General features: G+C 40.4%; 1 protein-coding gene across 5 annotated transcripts in view; it reads right to left on the bottom strand.

Moving 5' to 3' along the window:
• Kif16b (kinesin family member 16B) overlaps positions 1-22,422 on the bottom strand; it is a 268,617-nt gene that overhangs the window by 107,867 nt on the left and 138,328 nt on the right. For all 5 annotated transcript variants that reach the window (XM_070006712.1, XM_070006715.1, XM_070006713.1 and 2 more), the window contains exons 16-17: positions 11,928-12,010; positions 10,475-10,563 (exon numbers count right to left, since the gene is read on the bottom strand). In XM_070006712.1, the coding sequence (XP_069862813.1) occupies positions 10,475-10,563; positions 11,928-12,010 (172 nt within the window). The remainder of the gene's footprint in view (positions 1-10,474; positions 10,564-11,927; positions 12,011-22,422) is intronic.

The following is a 22,422-nucleotide window of genomic DNA, read 5'->3' as shown; positions in this document are numbered from 1 at the left end:
GGATGTGCACGGTAGACCACTCTTCCAAAAACAAAACAAAACAAAACAATCTGATGAGATCTACACTGGTAGCCCAAGAATAGATTAGTTTCAGAAAAGCAAAGCTATGTGCATTGAGAGGCAAAAGGAAGACAGAGAGCAGAGAAGGACATCTAAAGAAACAAAATAGACAAGATGCACCAATGCTCTTGTGCAGTGACAATACATCACGGGAGCGAAGACCTCTGAAAGTCTGCTTTACACATTTGTACACCTTTGATGCCATACTGAGGACACTATTCTAACATGCCCACCAGGAACTGCCTGAAATGTGTGCCTCTGTATCTCAGAAGAGGCTGATGGCAGGATGCAAGTATTCTGTACCCTGTCAGCCTGTCCCCACTCACACTCTCCACTGTCAGGTTTTTTTCTTTTTAGGACATCCAACAGCCCATTCCCTCTTCTCACCTTGACATTTCTCTCTTCATCCCTCCCCTATTGCTTTAATTTAAGCAACAGCTGCCATCAGATGAAGAATTCTGGGTGTGGATTTGGCTGACAAAATACCAAAGTGGGCAAAGATTTATATAAGAGGATTAATTGCAATGGTATCTAAAATTTACATGGAAGATAATGACTAGGCAAAAGATAGTAAATTATGAGATGAGCCTAGAATGAAGAATCATGTTCAATGGCCTGGGAAAAATCTCACAATGCAATGTTAACAGAAAAGCAGAAGGCAAAACTATGTATCAGGTATGACATCAAATTTTTTAGCAGTCCATATAATGCATGGGCATAATACCTAATATACAATTAAGTATATGTACTCTAAAATCAAGCAAATATTATCAATGTAACCAATGATTATTCCTTGATGGAAGGATTATGGAAGCATGATTTCTTTGTTTCTAGGTATTTTACTTTTCTGTAATAAACATTTCACTTTGTAATTACAGAAACTATCTGAACTTTTAAAATCCACCCACATTACTGTAATTGTTTCCCTTCTATGTGCTTCTTTCTGCTTTGCTTCTATCAAACTCTGGTTCATTTCCATTTATTTCCAACAATGATGACAATTAACCTGAGTAGGTCATGGGACACAGAGGTTACTGATGTTGACAAGGTTGGGAAATAGCTATTCCAAGTTAGACTTGTGGTCTCCGATAAAACAAAGGGATGGGGAAAGTGCTTCACTAGAGAACAATTCATACCTTGTATATTCAGTCAAGAATAACTGCTTTAAAACCTACTTAGAAGTCAGCACAGCTGTTGAGACAACAGATCCTTCCCCTCACCACCAAATGCAGACACATGAGTGTCTGTACCTGTATCAACAAGATTCCATTACCAAAGACTTGAAGTGCTACCAAGATGGAGCATACCATGAGTCACAGACAAGGAGATGGAATCTGGATTAGGGATGGTTACATTCTCTTTGAGGAAATCATATTTAAACAGATTTGAGAGATTATGGAGAATTTTGTCATGTGAAGAGCTGGATACATGTACAAGTGCTCTGGGAGCAAATGAATTAATCAAGTGAATTAACAAGTGACAGGAACATGGAATCATTTGAATACAATGTTAATTCAAAGGAAAACCACTGGCATGGAGGACTTGAAGGAAATAGAATGTCTTCCTCCTTTGCCCATAAATGCCATTCCTTATTTGATAGGAAGATGTTCTTTTGCTCAGTTAACTTTCACAATTCAGCTTTTAATTTTGCAAATATGAAACAAAAGCACAAATGCAGCCCCCTAGTAGACAAGGCAATCTGACGTAACTGAATAATAACTTGTTCTTTGAACAGCTCACTTTTCCTACTTCTGTAACAGGGAACATACAAATATACAGGATTTGCCACTTAGAGTAGCTCACAGTGGAATACTCAAGGACAAACAAGAAAATAGCAGAGTCAGTAATTAACACTAATCTCTGTTAATAGAGGAAGAAAAATACTTCTTTTAGTTACTTACATCACAAGTTCCCTAAGACTGTATATCTTAAAACTATTTAAGACAATCTATAGCAATTGTAAAGTTAGTAAATGGGCCATAAAAAAAGCAAGACAACTAAGACCAAAAACTAAAGAAACCAGTATTGCAGTGAACTAAAGGAGAAAAATGGTAAAGCCCAATAAAGTAAGCCAACAGAGACAAACACAGTAAATAACCATCAACCCAAAACACAGGATAACCACTAAATTACTGGTAACATAAATATTGCCAACAACATGAATAAAACTTCCTTGCTCAAGGTCAGTGAAGAAAACAAAAAGATAAGACAATTTACAAAGCAGATGAAAGTGAACCAGAGGGAGAGAAAATAGCATAGTTAGCAGGACCCTGCCTTTGCAAAGGAATGTGTTGTTTCCTCTAAAAAGATGCAGGGCAGGACCTTGCCTCATCCTCAGAAGGGGGAAAAAACATACTGATTCTCCAGCTATAATCAAACTCTGTTTCTAAAACCCCTTCCGCAAAGCTACAAGAAGTAGGGGAGTAAATTCCTCTCAGTTCACAGGTATTGCATGTCAACTATGTTCCAGCACTGGGCTGGGCACTGGATAAGTCAGTGATAAAATAGATGCTATCGTGGTTTTCTGGAAGCTTACAGCAATCTACAGTGAACTAAGACTCAAAAACAAGGGATGATTATAGCCCTGTCAAATCTCACTTGCTTGCTGATGTAATCCATTTATCCTCTCAAGTTAGTGAAGGAAGCTAAACTGGAAGAAAGGAGGTAAGAAGGAAAAGACAGGGAAAATTCAGAAGAAAAAGAAAACAAAACTGCTTTTTGTGTAAGCATTGTCAGCTGGTAAGAAACCATCTTGGTACCTAAAGCATTAGAATCCCAGGACTCTGTTCAGAATCTAGTTCTCTCCAGCTTTACATTCCTGAGCTCCACTTCCATTCTTAACCAGAAAACACCAAGAATGCTGGGGTTAACTTTAAGAGGCTTCTAGAATAGTATGTGGTCAGTATAGAATTTGGAGGTTTGCTGAATCCAGGGTATTAAACAGGAAACCCAGGACATAGTTTTCACAAGAAGCACTGTGGGAAATAGCACAATCTGCTTCTTGAGACCACAGCTTAGAATTACGTCCAGGGGTGCATTTAAGAATTCAGGAAGATGGGAGGGAGGGCGGGGTGAGATGGGAAGGGATGGGAAGAGGAAACAAAGGAGGAGGCAACAATGCTTGATAAGAAATGTACTCATTACCTTGCCCATGTATTTGTAACCCCTCTGTATGTATTTTCACAATAAAAAAAAAGAATTCAGGAAGATCTCTTTGCTTGGGGACAGGGTACTCTCACAAGAGACTGGGGATATGTGCGAACCTATATAGAACAATTTGCAAGTAAACATCAAGAACTTTAAAGTTTCATACTCTCTCACCTAGAAATTCCACCTCTACTTCTTTTTTTCTCTTAAGGAAATCACCATGGAAAACACTTAGCTAATCTCTTTATTCCAATAGTTTGTGATCGGAGGCTACAAACAAGACAACCTATGCCAAAAGAAGAGATGCTCAGTAAGACATGGAACACCATACAATGTATTATCTACAAATATTAAATTATAGAAAAGTTATGAACGGTAAATATATACTATGAAAATGTCTTCAAATCAAGTGTTAACCTATCTTGGAAAGGAGAGAGAAAGGGAAGGATGGATAGATGGATAGATAGATAGACAGACAGACAGACAGACAGACAGACAGACAGACAGAGAGAGATAGATAGATAGATAGATAGATAGATAGATAGATAGATAGATAGATAGATAGATAGATAGATAGACAGATACAAGGGCAGACAGACCTGCAGAGAGACAGAGAAATGGATTCATAGGACAGGCAAAGATGTAGGTTAGAATATATAATAACAGTCTTTGTAATAACATTTTTACTAGCTTGTGGTTCTGAATTTCCGTACAATGAACACATTAAAGCTGTGCATCACTCATCCGTCCTCTTCCTCTTCCCCTAATCACTGATAACTTCAAAATCATCTCTAGGGTTAGGGGCTTGCTATGACCATGGAGGCATGTGTTGGCCCTGCTGCCAAACAAGCTTCAGCTCACTTCAGCTTCACTCTGGGTGAGGGTTCTTGGATGGCTCACCAACTATATACCTGATCCTGACTTCTGATATCTGTAATCTGGAACCTAGGTGCTTCTCCTTTTCAGAACTTAATTATTCAAATTCATCCATTTAAATAGGCTCACCACTGGTTGGTTAGTGCTCAGAGGAGACTAATGTGCCAGCAAAAAATTCCTTTATTGTCAAGACTGAAATGAACTTGGAATGTATCTAATTTTGCTTCAAGCACTTTCAAGAAGCTGTGAAAGCTTCCGCATCCTGCCAAATTAGCTGCCTGTTTGCAGTCTCAGAGTGAGGTGGAGGAGGCCTGAGTAGTCGGCTTGCTTTCTTCTTAAAGATGCTGTGCCAGCTGAGAAGGAACGTTTCCCCTGAAGGGAAATTATCTGCTGGCAAAGACCCCACCTGGGCACTTCTCCAAAGTGGTGCTAACTCCCCAAGGAAGCCACCAGGCTGCTTTGCCCATCCAAAAATTCTCTGGCACTATCACGTGTGTGTGTACAAATCAGTTTCCAGAGAGTTGGAAATGCAGGCCAACAATAAGTTCCAAAACTATGTTAGAAACAAATGCCCAACTTTATGTGCCCAGTTGGACAAATGAAACGCTCTTGGGTAGTGGGATTTGTACTTTCCAAAACCCCAGATCCTATTATAATTCCAAGAATAAGGTGTGTGTGTCTGTGTGTCTGTATATGTGTTTAAGACTACTTGGACTACTTGGAAAATTCATAGATTGCCTGTTGAAAAACGACAAAAAAGCTGGCTGCTGAAGATACGTTGGAACTTACTAGATACAATAATTTGCAAGCCAGCTTTAATTGTTTAGGAGAGCTTTTGCTCTGGAAGGAACTGAATACTAAACAGTAATTTTTTTAGTCTAATGTTTAAAACAATCAGATCTTCACAATATCAGCGAAATCAAGAGATATGCTAATCTGTATTAAGAAAACCACCAAACACAGGAAACAAAAAGAGAGAAGCCAGGAAATGTATAGATCTATGAAGTGCAAAAGACCTGTTTACAAGACAAGGCACCTGAGGTCCAAGGGCAGAGGCATCCTGTGGGCTGAGAGCCCACCTGCTGGTCCAAACTTCCAGCTCAATGATTATTTTAAGTGCTAACCACATGAAAGGTTCTATGTGCAAGGTTTAAGGACTGCATAGTCCCTGCCTTCAAGAAGGCCACACCAATTAAATGTACCTGCATAAATCCAAGAATTTGGAAAAAGCTATGATATATGTATGGATAGAATACTAGACTGAGAACAGAGTAAGCACTGAGCTCAAAATGGAAGGGCTTCCTGAAAACCTGACTATATAGTTAATTTAGAAGGTAATGATGAGTCAAAGGGAGAAGGTGGAAGGGTTTACAGATGGTTTTATAGATGCAGAAACCTAAAGAGAGGTGTGAAAGGTGTGTTGACCTCATTTCAACCAAAAGATCAAGTTCAAGGTAAAAAGTGGTGGGTCACATTGGAGAACAAAGTAATGGATGATAGTGTAGGGGCTTGGAAGTCACGCTACAGGGATGGGTCAGTCCAGACAGTAGGACAAGAAAGGGGCAACCCTGAAGGCCTCAGAGGGTTTAATGAACCTGACCACCTGCTTCTGATTGGATCTCTGCCATCTCATAAAAGAAGCCAAGAATCATGCAGCAGGCAAACAGCTAAAACTTGTAACATGCTGCTGTTCCTCACCTATTCACAACAGAGGCCATTCAGAGAAAACAAAGAAACCTCTCCCATACATTCTTCCACAGTGATTGGTGGCAAAATTCTAAGGGGGAAAAGGCCCTGCAGACTTGCTCAGATTAAGAGTGAAGGTATCAAGAGGAAGACAGCTAGGAAAATGTCCCCTGGTGGAGCCAATGTTGGGATGGAGCCGGTGATGGCTGCTATCAAATGATAGAAAAGCAGGCTGGTACTCAAGTTCCTAGGCAAAAAGACCGAGAGTTAGGGAAACTCAGAGTCACAGCATATTTCTAAACAGCTATTTTTGTAAAAGTGGAAATTCTTGAAAAAATAGAAGACAAATGACAATGAGAAACTGCATCAGATCTATGACGATGGCTGTTATCAAAAAAGTCCCAAGTCTTAGTAAGGTTACTTGTTGATGTTTCCTATGGAAAACATATGGCTGTTTTCACTGAAAACTTAAAAGCAGAACTACCATATTATGATCCAGCAATTCTGCTTCTGGGCATATCTTCAGATGCACTTAACTTGAAGGTTCAAGCAGATATCTGTACACCCATATTCACAGTTGCCAAAGAGTAGAAACAACCTGGTCTATCAAACAATGATATATAGGAAAAATGTGATGTCTGCATAAAAAGAGAATGAAGTTCTGACAACTCAATGCAGAGGAGCATTGAAGACATCATGTTGAGTGAAATAATTCAGCTTGACAGGTAAAACAGTATATGATTCCACTGACAGGAGGTACCTAAGGTAGTCAAATTCATGGTTGCAATAGTAGAGTAATGGGATAGGCAGGAGAATGAAATGGGAAACTATTATTTAATAGGTGCACTTTCATAAGTAGAAAATGTTGCAGAAAATGGTTGCACAGTAACATCAATGCACTCATCACACTGTACACTTAAAAGTTGATTAGATGGGAAGCTTCACTAAGTCTATTTTACCACAACTAAGAACAAGAGTAAAGAAATTAGTTATCAAATGAATCTCAGTATGTAGCAGATAATTAGCAATTGTTGTTTTGGATGGTGCATTGTAATCATGATCACAAATTCTGAGCATACTGGGGCAGGCTAACCAGCATTTACAGAAATGCTGCACATACAATGTCGTGCCCTACCTCTTCTAATCCATCCTGCCCAAATGCAAAGCTACATCGCCCCAAAGAGCAGCTCTATTCACTTCATAAAAGCAAACTGCAAGTAGGTTTGCTAGACTTTCAGTGCTTTCCTCAGCCAGGCTTCACCACAAGAAATTCCTCTTATCTCCTCTAGAGCCTCCACATGACTCCCTCTGGTCAGCATCCACGTGGTTTGCTACAGGAATTTCCTTCTCTCCAGCTTTCCTCTTCCACTTAGAAACATCTCACAGAGCCCAGCATAGGAGACAGTTCATTGGGAAACTTAGAATTCTCCAGTAGGGTTGAGGGGAGTGATTTTTGGAGTCCCAACAGGTGGGTTCTAGGATCTGGTCTTCCGTTAGTGTTCTTTGGATTTTGTCTGCAAAGGAGTCATTATTACAGATGTGGAATATTTTGATGTCCTCAACCACAGAAGAAAATGCTCTGGGGTGATTTCACTTAAGGCTCTTTGTAGCTCTGCCACACCCTCCATATCACCCTTCTCTTGATAAGGGTGTAATCATTATCACCTTATCACTGTCTGTGTTTTGATGTGCTGTTTAGAAAAAGCCCAAGAGGTACAGCACTGGTCTAGAAAGTTTCAGTCTTTGGTTTCAATTGTCAGTACAGGGGGGAAAATATGATGAACTGAATGCCTGTGGTTCACACCTATAAAATCCTAGCTACTCAGAAGGCTGGGAGCTGAGGATCACAGTTCAAAGCCACTCCAGGCAGGAAAGTCTGTGATCTCCTACAAACAGCTCAGAAAAAACTGAGCATTGTGGCATTGTGACTCAACTAGTAGAATGCTATCCTAGAGTTAAAGAAGCTCAGAATAGTGCCTAGGGCCCTAAGGTTCCAGCCTTAGGGACCAGCCAAAAATAAAAACAAAGATAAAAGCCAGTGGCTCAAACCTGTAATCCTAGCTACTCCAGAGGCTGAGATCTGAGATCTCAGTTCAAAGCCAGCCTGGGCAGGAAAGTCCATGAGACTCTTATCTCCAATAACCACTCGGAAAACTGGAAGTGGCGCTGTGGCTCAAGTGGTAGCCAGCACTAATCTTGAGCTGAAGAGCTGAGGGACTATGCCTAGGCCCAGAGTTCAACCCCACGACCAACAACAACAACAAAAAAAAGATAAGGATTTAAAAAAATGAAACTTAAAAGGGATGTGAAGAAATAGTAATAGAGTTGATGAATATGATCATATAATCAAAGTATGCACATATGGACATATCACAATGAAACATCAATTGGAAAACATTAATTGGGAAAAAAAGGATAATAAGCCAAAAGCTCAGCAAGAAGTTATCATCGGCCTCCATAATTTTGAGAACAAATGGGTTCCTGTGGATTAGGCTTGTCAAACTGATTTTATGACGCTTGGCACAGGTGGTCTTCCTCCTAGAGGCCAGATGGCTACCGGTTTCCTAAATCACCCAATGCATGGTCACAGAGTGGCTATCAAAGGGCACCTGGCACAGGAAGTGAATCCCTTCCTCAGCACTCTACTTTGCATCCTTCCTTTTGGACCCAATTCTTGACAACAGGCTGCTTGTACTGCTGTACTCTGCCTGGAATCACATGCTGTCTTGCTTTCATTCTGAGTATCTTCATTAGTTTTCCCAGGTTCTCCACAGAGCGCGCTATAGCTGACACCAGACTCTCTCAGCATACAGCACAACCAGAATAAATGCACACTGGTTACCAAAGAAGCTCAGCCCTATGTCTCTATCTAGAAACAAGCACGTGCTTGTATCCAAGCAGCTTATTGCCTGGATTTAAAAAACTATTTAGCAAAAGCCCAAGTATTAAACATATTTATTTCAATGTTCTTCCAGCTTCTTCCGTGGTGTTTAATTTAAGCTGAGAGTATGTATACCAATAACGTCCAAAAAAAAATCTGGTATAAACAGCATGGCAATGGTTATAACTCTGCTTCTTCTGCCCAGTATTGATGAAGCTAACAATTTCACAACAAGGTGTCTGCTCCCTGTAAATTAGAGAAGGCAATTTTTCTCCAATTATATTTTAATTCTTGGGTAATCATTCTCTATAGCAAGTGGCAAGTTGAGGAAAGCTGGAAGCCAGGGAGATAGAAGGTTAAGATGGAGTACTAAATAGTTTTTATTTGAATTTATAGTACAAGTATTTCAGGAATCAAAATTTGTCTGTTAAAAGAAGCCAGGATGAATGCTATGATCAGGGGTATCCCATACCTTCTCCTTTGTCACTGTAATTCAGTCTAAAACATCTTGAATTCTCTGAGAGCCTTTGTCTAATTCTCTATTTTATTATATATTTCTTCTTTCACCTTTGGCTTAAAGATCCTAATAATAATAAGATCCTAAGATCTTGATAATCTCCATTACCTGGAGATTATTCAAATAACACTACTGACACCTGGGACTCAATTTATACCACAAAAATGCCCTTTTCTCATAATATGTCTTCTTCCAATACTTTTCTTAAATTTTATATTATTACTAAGGTGATGTGCATGAGTCAGGTAATTAGTACATTTCTTCTGGGCCAGTTCCCCCTCCCCTCCTTGCCCACAAGTTGTAAAGTTCATTTTCAACATACTGTTGTTCCAATATTTTTTAAATGTCCCCAAAGAACCCATGCATTTCACTAGAATTTCATTCTGAATCTGCCTGTTTGCAAACAGATTCAGAATTAACCAGGTTATGTGATTGGCACTTTGAAATATAGAATTGAATAAGAGCTCTGACCCAAGAAAGCTTTTGATCTAATAAACCCAACAGCCAGCTGGAGCCCTTCTGCCTTCCTTGCCCATCTCCCCTAGATACTTAGACTGGATGCAAGGCCCTCAGCACAGTGCCTAGCGTATAGTGACTACTGAATAAATGACAGTTCTAGAAGATGGCATATGTATCGGTCTTATCTTATTTAGTTTCATTTTTTTATGTGAGGAAAGATCAAATTATTGAACCTCACAAAACTGGAAAGAATCCAAAAATCATTTCATGTGGTTTCTTGTTTTTTAAGATATTTTCATTATCACCGTCATTTTATGGATGAAGCAACTAAGGACTTAAGCAGTCAGGCTGACCGCTCAAGGTTGCTCAACTGAGAACCCCATTTCAAACACTCTCATTTGTGTCCTCCAGTGTTTGGAAGTCATGATTATTATAATTTCCTAGGTTTTTGGATGCCCAAAGAATCAAGGCTGCCTATGTTATTAAAATTTAGAAAATGAGATAAAAGTGTGTAAGCTAAAGGAACCATGTACTGAGTAATCAAAATGCCAATTTAAAATATTAGACAGTTATGAAAATGATAATGAAGCTTGCAGCAACCCTTACTAATGCTCATTATGTTTTGAAAAGAAGAAAATCAGAAAATATAATCTCATTTATGTTGTGGTTATAACTAAGTAAAATTATGTACATATATAGCAAGTACTCAGAACTTGGAAAATGAGGAAGGCTGGTATACTAAGGAGGCATCATGCAGAAGTCTTATTATAATGGAGTTGGTACAATACACACCACAACAGGGGTAACAACAGGGGTAATGACAGGAGGAAACGGTGCTGTCCACTCACCCAGGGTTATACAGCATGACCGCAGACAGGTTCTCACAGGACTTCGAGAGGTCAGTCATGGACAAGCTGAAGGAGGACAGAAGGCCACTCTAAGAGCAGACACAGGGCAAAGTGGTTACCTTAGTGGGTAAGAGAAAGTTAATGGCCTGGACTCACAGCCTTCAACTCATGAGAAACAATGAGATACACTGCGTAACAATTGGCCTATCTGAGACAGCAGACTCAGGACAGGCAGGCCATAGAACATCTTGAATGCAAGCTCTTAGTGTGAGATACAGGGTCCTGGCATTCTATAGTAGATGAATTCTGGCAAAAGACTTCTACAACTCAGATGGTCTCTTAGCCCCTACATCAAGTCAGAGTGGGGGAAGTAGATACTATTTAACCATCTCTGGTGCTCAGAAGATGAAAGTCAACTGTACCAGCATCCCAACATCACACCTATTGTGTGATGCAGGTGGAGAGGTAATTGACCGGAGATCAAAAGGCAATTATTATGCTTAGTTTGCTTCCACCAAATGGTCTCTTAAACGGTACACCAAAAAACCCTTTGGGTAGCCTAGGCTGGAAGAGACAGGAGACTTCACTGAATGGACCAGCAACCTGGAGAAGGTTGGGGTTTGCTAGATCCTAGTGTTAGATCCTAGTAACCTTGGGTAGCCTGGGGCCTGAAGGTCAGGTGCCACCTGGGCTCCCTACTTGGTGGCCTCAGCACCTGTTACTGGAGTTCTGAGTTGGTCTAGTTTCTCACCTTGATTGTATTCAACACAGCAGGTGTTAACAGCTTCTGAACAGAGCTAGTGGTAGAACCTATGTAATAGGTGAACACACGTCCTGGTTCATACAAATGACAGCTGAAGTCTTAATTCCCTTTGTCAGGCTGAAGATGAACTATGATGTTGTAGATCTCCCTCTCTCTCTCTCTCTCTCTCTCTCTCTCTCTCTCTCTCTCTCTCTCTCTCTCATTTCTTCCCTCCTTTTCTGATCTTAAGCCCACCTCTCCCATTGAGCATTTGAAGGACCCCTGGATGGCCCCATCCAAGCATGCCCATCTCTCCCCAATAATACTAAACTCAGCTCTAACTCCACTTTATGCTTCAATGAAAAAATTCAATTTAGTGTGGCTTATTTGGAAAGAACACGTATCCAATATTAGGTTAATTCCCAAGACAGATCCTGGCAAACAGAAGTCATTCTTCAATCAATGCCAAATTATGCCCAATTCCTTTGGGCTACTGGGGAAAAGGGTATAAAAGCGATTTCTCCTGTCAGCTCTGTACTCCACTTGCCTTACTTTCCTACTTGGTCAGCCCATCATTTGCCAGAAACCAAATTCCCTAAACTCAATCCAGGTTACAGAACTTCTTCTCAGTAGGTTCTGGGCTCCCAAAGGTCAAAAACCATCCCTTACAACCGACAAAAAGGACCCCTCCTAAAAATGACCCACCCTCACCTTCCTCTTCTCCCTGAGCTTGGCAGCTTCCTTTGGGTGGTTAAAGCGAAACATATTGGTTCTTCCCAAGAGTATCACAGCACCTGAGAACACACAAAGACAGCAATGAATTTACAGTAAGCAGTAGGGTCAATGGGCAACTGCATAGCACAGATTGTACATTGAACTGTTCTTTCCAGTGTATTTGAAAACAATAAGGAAAAGCTTAAGTTTCAAGAGTCTGCTTACATATGTTATTTTTAAATCTGTGAAAACTTATTTTTACAGCTGGGTGTCATAATATTCATAACAACCTAGGCAGAAGTGATAAATCTAACCTATTATGAGATTTAAAACTTAATATACAGATAATTAGACTTCTGATTGTTCAAAAGGGGAAAAATTCAGATCTCTAAGGAGATGTAATATGCAAAGCATATGGTCACACATTTAGGAAATGTTTATTAATGCTGATAAAAGCAGAAATATCAAAGAAAAGGGCTTTCAAAAGAAAACATAGTAGGATTGGTAGTCCCTGGTAGCTATGACTAAAATCTCCCTCCAAGGTTGATGGGGAAGAAATTTTTGTACATGTCTCCTTTCAAGACAACAAGCTGCTTCTCACCAAAGTTGCTTTAAAATACAGGTGGACACACTGCATAGTCAAGAAAGGCTCCTTTTGATTGACTAACTCCTTATTCAGTAAAGAATTCAAGACCAATGCCTAAGAATAACAATTTGGGGAGGAGAAAGAAATACAGCTTGAGTAAGTAAACAAGTAAACAAACCATTTCTTTCCCTTTTCCTTTCCCAATCTTCCTCTCCCTCTCTCCATCTTCCCCTCCTCATTCCCACCCCCTCTCTCTTTTGGTTAACTCATAGTCAGAGATAGAATCCAGGACCCACCCTTTGGTGTTTTTGACATAGGATCTCATTACATAGCTCAGGAGATCCTCCCTCAGCCACCCAAGTGCTAAAATTATAGGGATATCCCAATATACCCAAGTCAAACTATTCCTATCAAAACTTGCCCAGAGGCCATGAAGGGCATTGAGGTCCGGTTCCTGGAGGCCTTTAGAGAAGCCATGTTACAAAGAGTTTTGCGGTCATGTATTATGCTTTCCATGCCTGGGCATGAACACCTCCAGACAGATACATCTGTGTTCCCTCTATACCTGAGTAAAGATTGATTGGTAAAAATACTGAAGCCAACCATAAAGAATGATTATCCAGCACCTAAGTGCTGAATGCAGCCTGGAATAACTTGTACCAAGGCTGGGTGCTCTGGACAACCAGTGAACAAGAGGAAATATGCCATGTGGGAGGAAATGAAGAAATAGGCAGAGCCTTGGACAAGAAGATGGCTTGCCATGCTTGGGACACAGGATGTCTGAAACAGTAGCAAGAACTGACATTGGACAGATGAAGTAGAAACAATCTGTGAGAAGCTGGAGACAACAACAGAGAATTCTGATCAGCCACAAACAGGTAAGCTGTGTCAAAATTAAGCCCATAGACATATTCTCTATGTCCCATCTACAATGTCAAAACCAAAAATATTAGTTAGCATTTGAAAACCTAGTCCTCTGACATTTACATAAAACTCTGGGTTTCTTTCTAGCATCCCTTACAGTATTAATATATCTTTGTTGCCACTTGTTAAAATCCCTGGGCTAGTGGTGGCATTGGATAAGGCACATGATGCTGATTGGCCAGAGTCAACAGCCTCTTGCTTGGGTGGCACATTCACCTGAACACTGTAGGTTCTATCACAATCACAAATATACACACTGGAGCTTTAGCCAAGATATCCTCTGCCTAGCAGATGTGATATTCTGATGTTTCAGGGGAGATTCAAATTCAGTATAATCAGCCACCTAACTAATTCAGATAATAAACATAGGGAACAAGTGAAAGGTTGGTTTTAACAGTTTTCATTATTTAGAAGAAATAAGAGTTAATTCAAAAAGGAGAAGACAGGTTTAGGAATTAGAAAAACAGCAGTGAATACTACCCCTTCTACAGTCTCTGCTTATCCCCCACCATATAAAATCACATTTATGCATTTTCCAATTATGGAAAGGCACCATTACTATAATTAAGAAAGGTGAAAGGTGTTTGTCATGCCTCTTAGTGCGAAGATCAGAGCTATGTGTTGCCCAAAAAGTCAAAAGTTAAGAGCCATGTCTAGGATATATGTACATGTAATGCTCGTAAAGTTACATTAGAGATTAATAAGGCAATCACATTCCAGGTGTTAATTATATCTAATCCAATTTTTTTCCTCTGCTAATCAAATGCCCAGCCATGCAAGTTGAAAATTGCTAAAATATGTTAATGGAAAAATAGAATAGGATTTTAGAGACATATTTTAAGTCACATTAAATCACTGAAAATAATCTAGCCACCCATGTTATTTGCATGAAATACACATAAAAACCCTTTACGGAGTTATAAAAAGGAAAGAAAAACTATCCATGACAATTCATTATTTCCATCTAAGTAATGTGTCAACTATGTGGCATGTAAAAGGAGCTTCATAAAAGATAGCTTCCTCTCCTCTGCTGTGCATTTTACTCAACAAACACTGAATCAGAAAGAAAAAGGGTTTTTTGCCCAATGTGGTTGTTCACTCATTTATGTAACAAATACTTAAAGAACACCTACCAGGTGCTAGTCATAATGCCAAACACTGGGTTTATATCACTGAACACGTCAGGCTGTATCTTGCCTTTGTGAAGCTTAAACAGCAAACAAGAGAGTGAGATAAATAAATAAACAGATCATCATTAGATGAATGCAAAGCTGCAATTGAAGGGGAAAATATCCTGCTATGGGAGCGAAGGAGGAAGGGCTGATTGCAGGGGAGTTTGAGAAGGCCCCTGAGGGAAGTGTGACTGAAGTACAGGCCAGAGGATGAGGTGAAGGAGTGACTCGGTAAAAGTCTAGCGATGGGAAAAGGTGATGGCAAGTGATTGTAAGACAGACATTTGACTGTGACAGAGGAAATAGGAGACATTTTTGAAGAAGGTAAGATTTGAGTAAAAGAAGGTAAGTTTTCAAGTGTTTCACTGCAAGATTCAGTAACACTTCTTGGATCTTACGTAGTTGCAAGAGGAAGACACTGCATGAGCACAACATGATGGGGTTTGTGTTTAGAAACACCATACTTGAAACTGATGGAAGCATGGCCAAAGGTGACATGAGTAGGTGTGAACAGAAGAGCTGGAGGCTATTACCCTCAAAGCTAGGGTAGGAACAAAATAGGGCAACAATCTAGAAGCTACTCAGGAAATAAAATAGCAGACAGATGGTGAGGAAGATGGCTCTGGGAGTTGCACTACATAGCAATGGAAAGGACCTATCTAGAGGGGAGTGTGGGAGAACTCGTATGTGGTTTTAGACAAAACAAATTTAAGGTGCCTTTAGAAAATAAAAACATGGGTCTGTGGCTGTAGAGAAAAAGGCCTGGGATACCTAGCTAGCTATTCACATACCTGCCGAATATCTGTGTGCGTGTCTGTGTGCATTCGTTGGGGGGGGGGGGGAGGGCAGTCATATAAACATATGACATTAGGAGTCTTAAGTATATATAACACTACCTCTGTATTCTCTGTCTCCCTCCCTTCCTCCCTCTCCCTTCCCCTCTTCTCTCCCTCCTCCCCTCCTTCACCAAAGGGAAAAGAGGGAGGTATAGGAAAGAAGAACTAAGAGAAAGCACTTTGAGGAGATTTAAGCTGACTTTAAATCCTCCAAGAGGAGGAGGATGGGCTGGGAAGTCGGCTCAGTGGTAGAAGCCCTTGCCTTGCATGCCTGAGGCCCTGGGTTCGATTCCTCAGCACCACTATAAGCAAAAAAGAAAAAAGCCGGAAAGTGGCGCTGTGGCTCAAGTGGTAGAGCGCTAGCCTTGAGCTGAAGAGCTGAGGGACAGCGCCCAGGCCCAGAGTTCAGGCCCCATGACCGGACCAAAAAAAAAAAAAGAGGAGGAGGATGCTGTGCACAGGCAATGGAGGAGGAGCCATTAAGGAGAAAGGGGAGGTGTAGGGGGGCGGGGCAGCTCCAGGAGCCCAGGAAGGAGAAGGCAATGATGCAGAATGCTTCTGTGAGATGGGCAACAATAAGAAGACTAGAAAGCTCCATGACATGTGGGGGAGGGGCTTGGTGACAGCTGTGTGGGTGGTAAAGGAAAGCAGGATGGAGGAGGTAGAGAAGTGAGGGAGAGGTAAGGATGAGCTGAGTGTAGATGGCTCTTCCAGTGGGAGAGAAGTCTGGACAGGAACAACAAGATCTGGTTGCTAGTGATGGGGAGGAGGTGGGGGAGAGTACATTTCTGGGATAGTTTGTTTTGTTTTTGTTAAAAAGAAAGTCACGAGTATGCTTTAAAAGCAATAAGACATCTGAAAGAAAAATGGGAATGAATGAAGTAATGAAAGAATCAATGAATGTGAATGGCTTATGGGGTAAAACATCTGATAAAACCTGGAATACAGGTCCCACCTGGGATGCTGCCCTGACCAGAATTCTATTGTTTCCTCTACTCACTGATCTGGATCACTTCTATGGTTCCTTCCAAATCTTAATTTTTTTTTTTTTTTTTTTTTGGCGGGTGGGGGAATTGTTGGTCCTGGGGTTTGAACTCAAGGCCTGGGCACTGTCCCTGAATCTTTTTGCTCAAGGTTAGTGTTCTATCATTCAGCTATGGTTCTACTTCTGGCTTTTTGGTGGTTAATTGGAGCTAAGAATCCCATGGACTTTGCTGCCTTGGCTGGCTTTGAACTGTGATCCTCAAATCTCAGCCTCTTGAGTAGCGAGGATTACAGGCCTGAGCTATAGGTACCTAGCTCAGATTTTAAATTCTTTTGAACTATGACTACTCCTTGCTCTAAAGCTAATGTGATTAATCACAACAGATGGACATTTTTCCAATATGCTTAATTTGTAATTTTGAGAGTCAATCTAAACCTCTTTGAGATTACTTCAGAGCTTTTAAATACCTGAAGACAGACAAATTCCAGATGGTCTAAAAGGGAATGGGGGAAAATGGCACTGCACATATAAAGTACAAGACAAAAATTGGAAGAAAAAAATCTTCATTTAACTGAATGAATAACTGAGTAAGTGAACTGGTTTCACATGGGTTTTTCTTATTTTAACATTCTGAGTAAGCTAGATTAAAAAATGTGCATTTTTTTCTAGTGGTAGCTAAGAAGTTTAGAGACAGTCACTGGTAATATCACAATTATTGTCTCCTCAAATTTTACATGGGAGTTTTCTAATTCTACTGCTACACAAATAAATTAACTCATTTTCTTCTATTATATGTTGCCATCTGAGTAATATGGAGGTGGTAGTGGATTGCAGAGACCATTCTAGGCTACACTGATACAATATACCAGAAAAGCAGCTATACTCCACTGGTGTATGGTCCAGTGAAACACAACCTCAGAGGCCAGCTGGCAGTAAAAGCTGATGTCTCCTTGTGACTCTATTCAAAGGCAGTCCTGTCTCTGTATTTTAATTACCTTAGTCTCGCCATACATACACAGAGACACAGACAGACAGGATATTATGCACCGTTAAAATATGCTCAGTAAAAGAGAGGTCATCATTCTAGATGAAATAGCTGGAGAAGCCAGACTCTGTAGAGGAATACAGAATTATCTGAAAGGTCACTGGTCACAGCGAGGAAGGACAAGTAAGTTTGAGTTTGTTTTGAGACAGAGACTCATATAATCTCCTGCCTAGCCTCAGTGCTAGGATTACAGGAGTAAACCACCATATTCAGCTGAAGATCTTATTTCTTTGCATGATTCAGGCAAAAAGAAATTGCTTGCCTGTGGTAACTTTCTTTCCCATTTAAAATAAAGTCTTTAATGACTTGAACTGAACTACAATACCACCATTCGGGGGTCGTGATACAGTCTAATTTACAATAACATACACGAATGCATAAAAACAGATGAAGTAATATGCTGTAGGGCTTTAGACTCTTGTAACACTGGCTTTATTATTTAAGACAAATGAATTAAAGCAAGTTTTTCTTATCTCAAAAATGGCTTTGGGAAGTCAAGTGGAGAAGACTACACAGTGCTTGTGGTAGGTAAGAAAATTTCACTGAATAGCAAATGAATTAAAACAGGACATATGGTGTGGCATTGCCTGGCCTAGGCATGCATGACAGACACTCTACATCAATTTGATACTCTAGCAGGCATCAAACCATGCCATCAGAATATCAGCTATTATTTATAGAGGATAAATGTGAGACCTTAAAAAAAAATCTACTTGGGTCTTGTCACCTTTCTTTTCAATATTTACATTGCATATATGGATTTACAACTTCCTACATTAGATGAATCGATTTCACCTTGTTTATTCTTCATAAAGAGAAAAATAAAAACTTAGGCTCTGGGGCTCTAGAGACAAAAACAATTGATTTTTTAAAAAATGTTTGCTATTGATGTTTCCAGCTAAATAATCAATTAGGAATTATTTGAGGAATTGCACATGAGTTGAGTATAGAGCTTTGCAAATTACAAAATGCTACAATTCATCCCCAAGGAAACCTGTAGATGCAAGCAATTGTTTGAGGGCTTTAGAAAGTACATGGGTGAATAGGGACTGACTGTAGTTTTACTGAAACACCTCCTGGGAGAAACCAAGAGGGTATCCAGCATGGAATAGGTCTGTCCTTCCCGAAGAAATGTGGAAAGTAATTAGAAATCCCAGACTGGATGACAATATGACAGATTCCACTGTACTGAAGCAAGGTATTACAATGCTTGGTCATGCTATTAGTGACTTTCTTTCCATTAACCCCAGGTGCCCACATTCTTAGCTATCAACAACATTATGTATTTGCTGTTAGCTGCAACCTCAGCTATTCATTTCTAGTTCCCATGCAGTTCAAGCTTTCAATAGCCTATTGATCCATCTGAAAAGTTCTTACAAAATGCCTCCATTACCCTACCCCTAAGCTCTGATTTTGTCTTCCCTTCAATCCCTTTCGGTTCTGGTCATGTATACTCCTCCCTGGGGACGAAGCAAATGCTGCTCTGTTCTTCACCTTTTAGCCAACATTTCTACTCTGCTGAAAGGTAAGCACTGGCTCCCCTCAACCTTGCACTTACATAATCAGTCTGGGATTTCAGAGCCCTATGAATCTGCCCATCAGGCATTCCCATCCTTGATCTACCCTAGTTTCTTCTCCTCACCTGCCCCTTTCCGGTCTCCAGACATTTTCCCTCTGCACATTTTGGTAGCAGCCTGTACAAGTCAGTTTTCACCATATGCCACCATGACGAATTCATTCTTGTACTCAAGAATTTAGCACAGGTTAAGTTTCCCCTTTTCAGAATTATAAAGCCACTCACTGGGAGCAGCTTTGGTTTTGCACCTGAAGGAACAATCAAACCCCATACATCCAGTCTCTTCCCCTGAATGAAGCTAGCTTTAGCCTGGATACAATGCATGCAGCAATTGTTTAAGGACTGTAGAAAGTAAACTGTAGCACATGGACTGAATAATATCGGGATTTGAAGTACCACCAAACAGATAATCAATTTACTGTTTTGTTCTTCCAGTGCTTCCTAGCCTGATCTAGGCAGAAACTCAAATATGGCTATCAGTATAAAATAAGAGTATGAGGAGAAGCCCTCCAGTTCAGGTTGCACGGGGAAATGGGTTACCGAGTCCCCCCTGGCAGCAACTGCAGCAGCAGCAGAAAGCCCATGAGAAAATGGAACATCTTCCACTCAGATAAGCTGTGGTGCCCAACAAGGAGAGGCGGAGATGGCTGTTGCTTTATGCTAATTCTCTGTACTCTTAATCCTTGGCTCTGGACCTGGGAGCAGGCACACTAAGTAGAAGCCTCTACATTTTTAGCTGGAGGATAAAATGGGAAGACCTAAGGGAACTGGAAAGCATTTAGGAAATGGTGGTGAAACATTTAGGAAAGGACCTTATGGCATTATTTATGATGTCCTGGGCTCATGACTACCTGTGTAGACACAGAATGGATTGTCAACAGCATACTGATACTGAGACCTGAGCTAAAAGACAGATCGTAGTCAGGCTGCAGACTGACCAGTGGTTGGTGTCCTAAGGTCTCTTTGGAATATCAATGCAAAGGCTCTGCACACTAAATCAGCATTGGAACTGGAGCAACAGTTCACACAAGCCGATTGCAACTTAACCTAAACACAACCAGGTAAACTACCTACTAAAACAAAAAGTACCAAATAAGTAACAGAGTCTTAATGCAAGTTTAAAATTTTCTCAGAATATAATCCATTACTATTCATTAACAAGAGAACAACCAGGAAAATTTCAAGTAGCATGGAAAAAAATCAATAGGTGCTAATATTTGGGATTAAGTAAACAGAGCTTCAGGAATCTGTGGGACAATACTGAAAAGGCTATCAGAATGAGAAAAAAAGTATTGAGTATAGGGGAAAGAATATTGTAAACAACTTTCCAACTCTGAGGAACATAAGCCTATAGATTCAGAAGCTCAGCAAACTCCAAATAGGAACCCTCCAAGAAATCCCTGCCAAGACACATTGTAAAGCCCCCTTAGAGAATGTGAAGCCCAAAATGTAGTTTTAAAAGGAGCAGAGAAGCCAGGTATAGTGGTTCACATCTGTAATTCTATCAACTTAGGAAGCCAAGATCAGGAGGAGCACAGTTCAAGGACAGCCCAGGCCACCCCTCCCCAGAAAAACAAAACAAACCTGTAATACTCCCATCTCAATCAAGAGAAGCAAAGCTATAAATAGTGGCATGCACCTGTTATCCCAGCTATGTGGAGAAGATAAATAGAGAACGGCAATAACCAGGCCACCCAGGCATACATGTGAGACATGATGGCTCAAGTACCAATCTGGCAAACAGAAAGTGCTGAGTCCAAACCCCAGTACTGCAAATAAACAAACAAACAAAAAGTGCAGAAAGACCATAAAATAAAAACAGATATGATGAGTAAAATAAGAAAGAGAGGGGTGAAGGAGACTGGCAAGCAGTTGTCTCATGTGCTGAGACCTGAGGTGCTAAGAAACTGGTTTCAGTATGACTAGCTTTGGTCAGCTGCCATGCTCAAGTGTGCATCAAAATCATGTGCCAATGGTAAAAAGCTAGATCAGTGGGGCCTCGTCTCTAGATCTTCTAAATCAACAGTCTCAATGGGAATCTGTGTTTTTATCAAGGTCCCAGGTAACGATGATGTGACTCATCGGGGGATGCACTTTGAGAACCACTGGGCTTTAGATACAATATTTTGAAACAGCTAGGGCTTTGACATTTAAAATATCTGTTGTCGATATTCAAATGTCTGATGTCATATTTTCGTGTCTCAAATTTGAGGAAGACATCTGATGAATGTGGAGGGCAAGTACAGGTGAGCCCGTGGGGAAACTGAAAGCAGTATCCACTGGCTCTTTGTGGGATGTGCAGGTCCTTGTACTCACGTCACACCTTGCCTAAAGTGCTGGAAGATCAATTTCCTTTTCGAGTTCCAGTAAAACTCTTTTCTAATTTGTCACTGAACAACTCACAGCAGCCCTCCAGCAGATGAAAATTTTATCAAAGGCTCCTCAGCTCTGCTCTGCAGACAATCACTTGTTCCCTCTTTCAGGGTACTTGAATAGATGCAAATATATTTTGGCACTCAAGCATAACACATTCAAATGTGCCTATGTGTGAATTTCCCAGATGCAGTTTCTGTAGCACTTCTAAAATAAGGGATGAATGTTCAATCGATCTGCCAAACCAGCAAGAAGACCAAAGGAGTCCACTGATATGAATGGAAAAATTAATTGTATTTCACAACTATCAGCTTTAAATTACCCTATTAGTGAAAGGGGAAAACAATTAAAATGAGAGAATAATTCCTAGCAATTATAGCACAATGCTAAGGCACTTCTTGAATCATAATATACCTGAATTTTGTGCTACTTTGTATTATGTATATAAAAACAAAAGGAAAAACCTAGAGTCAAAGACCAAGAAGAGTTAGGGACAAGACCTCCTGGTTAAATTTGTACTTTCCTTTTCCCACAGACTCATTCCTGTCATGGAATCGTGTAATGGAATCACAGGAATGAGGTGAGCTGAAATTTGAAAGCACATCAAGAGAAAAAAGTATAGTCAGCTGCAATGGCCCATACCCTATATGTCCACAAACATGAGGAGAAAAGCATGCCGGGCTTTGGGTAACATACTGTGTGCACATAGATGTATAGATAGATATCTCAATATTTACCATGTAGATTATATATGTAGGCCTTGTTCCAATGGTGATAATATGCTAAATTTTAAAAAATCTACTAGTTGAAAGATGTAATTACTACATGTGATTTTTTTTCTGGCATTAGGTCTTTGGGCTTGCTAGGCTGGCATTCTAGCCCTGCAGCCATACCTCCAGCCCTATTTCTTGCTTGCTATTTTTGAGACAGTCTCCTGAGCTATTCTGTCTAGGCTAGACTCAAACCTAGATCCTTCTGCTCTCAGCCCCCAGAAT

Source organism: Dipodomys merriami, unplaced genomic scaffold (genome assembly GCF_024711535.1).
Source record: "Dipodomys merriami isolate MVZ:Mamm:240054 unplaced genomic scaffold, mDipMer1.0.p SCAF_7, whole genome shotgun sequence".
Classification (NCBI taxonomy): Eukaryota; Metazoa; Chordata; class Mammalia; order Rodentia; family Heteromyidae; genus Dipodomys; species Dipodomys merriami.
This window is presented reverse-complemented; position numbering and strand designations above follow the sequence as displayed.